This window comes from Pistacia vera, unplaced genomic scaffold (assembly GCF_008641045.1).
Source record: "Pistacia vera cultivar Batoury unplaced genomic scaffold, PisVer_v2 Contig592, whole genome shotgun sequence".
NCBI classification, from domain to species: domain Eukaryota; kingdom Viridiplantae; phylum Streptophyta; class Magnoliopsida; order Sapindales; family Anacardiaceae; genus Pistacia; species Pistacia vera.
This window is the reverse complement of record NW_022196437.1, coordinates 747,682-753,681: the sequence shown is the minus strand read 5'-3', so window position 1 is coordinate 753,681 and position 6,000 is coordinate 747,682. Positions and strand designations below refer to the sequence as shown.

Genomic DNA, 6,000 nt, shown 5'->3' with positions numbered 1-6,000 from the left:
TGGCCAGCCGTGCATGTCCATATATTTCACATCATCATTATTAAAGATTGCAACTAAAGGAAAAACAAACATTACTATAATTATAAGCAACGTCAAGTACTATAAAACCATCCGAAATATAACCACAACCATAGTAGTTGTGTCCAAAATATGGACCACCGTACTGAAAGTTAAATTAAAACCAAGTTAACAAGTTCTAACATAAAAATCAAATTTCGACGAATACGGGTGCTATAACACGTCATGTAGGTATCAGGATTCGACCTCCCAACGCATGATCATTTGCATGTGCCGATCCCTTTAACTTCCACTTTTAAATTGTTACCTACATATATCCATTTGTTTCCTGTGGCATTCGTTGAAATTCCACGACAAACACTCCTGTCTTTTCGCTTGTGGTCGTGTTGCTGGCTTGAATCTACAGTCCACAGAGGATGAGATTCAATTAGAAAAACAGAACTGGAAACATTTATATAACTTACTTGTGCAAACAAGTAATTTACCTTCTTCAGCTCGCTACAATCGCAAGCAAAATGTCCCTTGTTACCACAGTTATAACATTTCACCTTCGCCATATTTCTCTTCTTGGTAGGATGCTTTCCTTTTTCGTGTTTAAAAAACTTTCTCTTCTTCCCTAGAGCCTTATCAGTATTTCTTTTTCTTTGGGTTCCACCTTGGAATTTACTTTTAAATCCCTTCCCACCATGTGAACTGGAACCAGCCATATACACATCAGTATTTGCCTTACTCGCATTAAGGCGATCTTCTTCAAGTTCCAAATGGCATATGACATCTTCTAAATTTATGATGCCCTCATTGTGGGTAAGGTGTATTTTCATATGTTCCCAATTTTGAGGCAATGATCTTATAACAGCTTGAACCTGTTGTTCATCAGTTAGGACATGACCTGCATCTATCAACTCACTTATCATGTTTGACAAATGCCGTAAATGTACTCTCATATTATGTTCAGGCTTCTTTTTATATGTGTCAAACTTGATAGTGAGTGACCGGAGTTTGGTAATGGACATACCACCAAACTTTGTAGCAAAGGTAGACCACATGTCCTTTGCTAACTTGTAATCCCAGTACTTTTTCATGAGATCATTGTCCATGCTGCTCAACAAAGTAATGCGAGCAGTGGAATTCTTCTTCTTCCATATGTCATAAGCTGCACGGTCTCGTCTATGTTGAGCCGTGACTCCTTCTTCAGGCTCTTCTATGGTTGTAGTAAGAGCTTCAAGAACCTCTTGTTCTTCCAAAACATATTGGATTTTCATGCTCCATATCTCATAATTGTCGCCGTTAAAATTTCTCCTTTATTAACTTCGGTGACAATGTTCTTAGATGCAGATGCCATTTCTAAAAAAAATTATACATTGGATAATGCATGTTATTCAATGCTCAGAACATACATATATATTTAATTAATTATATCAATAATAATTGTATATTAGATTTGGAATCAAAAGTTAACAATGTCAACAATCATCATCCAAAATTCCAATTTCTAATTATCATAGATATAATTAATTGCAATTCTAAAATTATATTTAGACACAATCATATAAATATAATTCAACATAAATTCACATAAAATTTTAAAAAAANATCAAAGTTAAAACAACAATACAATTTTAAATTAACATAAGCATAAATTTTGTATTTATAAAATTCTCATTAACTAGTACATTTATAATTGTTATTGACGGGATTTCATCTTTTGAAAGTATTGTATAATGACTTTTTTTTTTTGGATAAGGTAAGTATGTATAAAAGACCAAAAAATGTATAAATACGAGGGGCATACCCCAAGAGGATGATTGATAACTCTCAGTCAAAAGCCCATGGGAAAACCCACAAAGTCACAAACAGCATAAAGAGAGCACGCAGGCTCCCCACAAAGCAAGAAGATGCCATAAAAAACAAAGCCACAAACTGGCATAAAAGAGCACGCAGGCTCACCACAAACACAAAGCCACAAACCGGCACAAAAGAGCACGCAGGCTCCTTACAACTAAACTATCAAATACATCAATACTATCATTCAACCATTGATCACTTATTCTATTTCGCAAGCGATTCATCACAAAATTCATTGTTGAAAATACTCTCTCTACACTAGCAGTGACAACGGGTAGAATCAATGCTAATTTTATTAACAAATAAACTAATGGAAACACTCTATCCTTCTTAGTTTCAACCATCATTTTTGCCGGATCTCCAATCCCTTTCAATCCAATAAATTTGATATTAGAGTGCATATCCAAAATGTAAACATCAAGTTGAGAGTCAAGTGTCATGAGTTCTAAGTAAGAAAAATCATCAGGATAAAGTTCGGCAAGACGTATCAATTTCTGTTTATCAAAAGCAACAAACGATTCATTTGGACATAAACATGCCAAACAAATAAGCAATTCAGTGTTTACCTCATTGAGACGATTATTCAACTCTTCAAGCTGCATATCTAGGACATTATAAAGTAACTCAATGCAGCAAGATGCACGTTTGTGATACCTTGAGCCTTACGTTGTGATCGCCCTTGAATAAAAAACTTGTCATCCATATTAGGAACATCAATATCATGATTGGCACAAAAAGAATAAACTTTGCTTAATAAAGTCTCCCATCCATTATCCCTCATCAATTGTAAAGCTTGCTTACATGCTTCAACCAAATTCATAGCATTTACAATATCTTGATCTTTTTTTTGTAGTGCTTGAGAAAGTTCATTTGTAAAGCCAAATATACCTTTCATCAAAAATAAACTAAACACAAAGTCAAATGATTCCATGAATTTAAATATGTTTTTTTGCATGAAATCTTTGCTCAGAGTATGACCCATCTTTTGCCACAATTTCAAGAACATCGATAATGGATAAAAACATCAAGATTATGCTCATTAACGTACCATAGTGCGAGCCCCAACGTGTATCACTAGCACGTTGAATAATAGCCTTTTGATTGAGACTTTTTCCACTTGAAAGTTCACCATTAGAAAGAGCTTCAATAACTTTACAGGCTTGCTTATCTCTAAGAAGATCGCAACGCTTTGACGAAGCACTGACAATATTAACCAAAATCGCCACGATATTAAAAAGATCATTAACATCATCATGGTTTTTTTGTTAAAGCCACAAGAGCCAACTGGAGTTGATGGGCAAAACAATGAATATAATAAGCACATCCATTCTCTTTCAAAACCAATGTCTTCAAACCATTAAATTCTGCTTGCATATTACTAGCTCCATCATAACCTTGTCCTCGCAGTCTAAAAAAACTCAACCCATGCCTTGAAAAGAAATTATCTAGTGTTGCCTTGAGTGAGAGAGTTGTGGTACTAGTAACGTGTTCAACACCTAGAAAACACTCCACAACAAGTCCATTCTTGTTAACATAACGTAAGACAATAGCCATTTGTTCATTCCTAGAGATATCACGAGATTCATCAATCATCATAGCGAATAATGAATCTGCTAAATCTCTAATGATAGCACTTACAATGTCATTTTGAATCTCAGGTGATGTCAATTTGAGATTATCAAGAGCATTGTTCAAAGCAACAACATTGTAATCTTCATTATGATTAGCAAGAAATTGTAGAAGCTCGAGAAAATTCCCTTGGTTGTTTGAATCATAGGATTCATCATGACCACGAAATGTAAGTCCTTGCCTTAGAAGAAAACGAATACAGTCAACTGTAGCATTTAAACGAGTTCGATACTCCATTCATGCTTGAGAAGAATGTCGATCAAAAATGTCTAAATATGTTGGTCTTGATTCAATAATGTTTCACACATTCTTCGAGCTTGGTTATGAGCACTATTAGAACCTCCAACATGAATATTCAATTTTTCTTTCTTTTTCCAATTTGAAAACCCTTGACCAACAAAGCGATCACCATCCCCTTTATCACCATCTGGCTTAAAAAGGTAGCAATAAAGACAAAACGTAGCATCTTTGGCTGTATTATATTCCAATCATTGTTCAAATTCACCAGACCAAGAAACAACAAAACGTCTTGAAAATCCACCAAAATACCTAGAAGGAAACTCATGACCCTTAGGTTGACAAGGACCCCTTTCAAAATATATTCTTCGAATTTGATCTTGAATATTAGGATCATAATCTGAAATTCGGGGTCTTAAGCTTGGATCTGTAGGAAGATCTCGCAAATCAACATCCACATTTTTACTTGAATCACCAATATTTTCCTTTTGTTCAAATGATGAGATTATTGTTGACTTTCTTTTGAAATATCTCTCCATACTATTTCAAAACAATAATATATTATTACTTGATAGAGAAAAATACAACAAAATAAGCTACGTACTCAATAAAACCAAACAATAATAATAATCTATGTATACAATAATAATTATTAAGATAAGTGGAATTACAACTACTACAAAAATTTATAAAGCTAATAAGTTAAAGTATTCTAACAATACATACACATCACAACTCACTAGTATATCTCTTTCTTTTTCTAATTTGTAAGTACTTTAACAAAAATTAAATTAAAGTAATAGAAATTGAATTGAAATAGATCTTAATGCAATATTTTTTTTAAATATATCTTACATTATATACAGTGGCTAAAATTCAATTGATATGTGTAAAAAATCTATTCAAATAACCAAACACTTGTACAATTAAATCCATTTTTTCATAACACTTGTAAAACAATTAAAATTAACTCTCATTTGAATCAAACGCTTTTTTATAACAAATATAAAAATGGGTAAAATAATGTGGTCCCAAGAATGAAGAACCCATCTTCTCCATAAAAAAAACAATACAAAATTGCTATNGTAATCTTCATTATGATTAGCAAGAAATTGTAGAAGCTCGAGAAAATTCCCTTGGTTGCTTGAATCATAGGATTCATCATGACCACGAAATGCAAATCCTTGCCTTAGAAGAAAACGAATACAGTAAACTGTAGCATTTAAACGAGTTCGATACTCTGTTCGTGCTTGAGAAGAATGTCGATAAAAAAATGTTTGAATATGTTGGTCTTGATTCAATAATGTTTCACACATTCTTCGAGCTTGGTTATAAGCACTATTAGAACCTTCAACATGAATATTCAATTTTTCTTTCTTTTTCTAATTTGAAAACCCTTGACTAACAAAGCGATCACCACCCCCTTTATCACCATCTGGCTTAAAAAGATAGCAACAAAGACAAAACGCAGCATTTTTGGTTATACTATATTCCAACCATTGTTCAAATTCACTAAACCAAGAAACAACAAAACGTCTTGAAAATCCACCAAAATACCTAGAAGGAAACTCATCGCCCTTAGGTTGACAAGGACCCATTTCCAAATATATTCTTTGAATTTGATCTTAAATATTAGGATCATAATCTGAAATTCGAGGTCTTAAGCCTGGATCTGTAGGAAGATCTCGCAAATCAACATCCACATTTTTACTTGAATCACCAATATTTTCCTCTTGTTCAAATGATAAGATCATTGTTGACTTTATTTTGAAATACCTCTCCATACTATTTCAAAACAATAATACATTATTACTTGATAGAGAAAAATGCAATAAAATAAGCTATGTACTCAGTAAAACCTAATAATAACAATAATCTATGTATACAATAATAATTATTAAGATAAGTGAAATTACAACTACTATAAAAATTGATAAAGCTAATAAGTTAACGTATTCTAACAATTCATACACATCACAACTCACAAGTATATCTCTTTCTTTTTCTAATTTGTAAGTACTTTAACAAAAATTAAATTAAAGTAATAGAAATGAATTGAAATAGATCTTAATGCAATAATTTTTTTAAATATATCTTACATTATATACATTGGCTAAAATTCAATTGATATATGTAAAAAATCTATTGAAGAAAAAAGGGACTTGTTGGCTTGATAGGAGGAGAAAATTACGTTTGTGTGGATAAAGCCTTAAAGGAAAAGAATTGACTTTATAGGTTATTGAAGAGGAAGAAGACGTTTGAGGGAGGGAG

General features: G+C 32.5%; 1 protein-coding gene across 1 annotated transcript; it reads right to left on the bottom strand.

The window, feature by feature from the left end:
* Window positions 1–278: 278 nt before the first annotated feature.
* LOC116110025 lies at window positions 279–3,729 on the bottom strand. The gene is made up of 6 exons (XM_031396268.1): window positions 3,149–3,729; window positions 2,912–3,063; window positions 2,518–2,751; window positions 2,184–2,467; window positions 704–1,247; window positions 279–418 (listed from the first exon to the last, which is right to left on the bottom strand). Exons 1-6 carry the CDS (start codon window positions 3,727–3,729, stop codon window positions 279–281), a joined length of 1,935 nt encoding a protein of 644 aa, XP_031252128.1.
* Window positions 3,730–6,000: the final 2,271 nt, after the last annotated feature.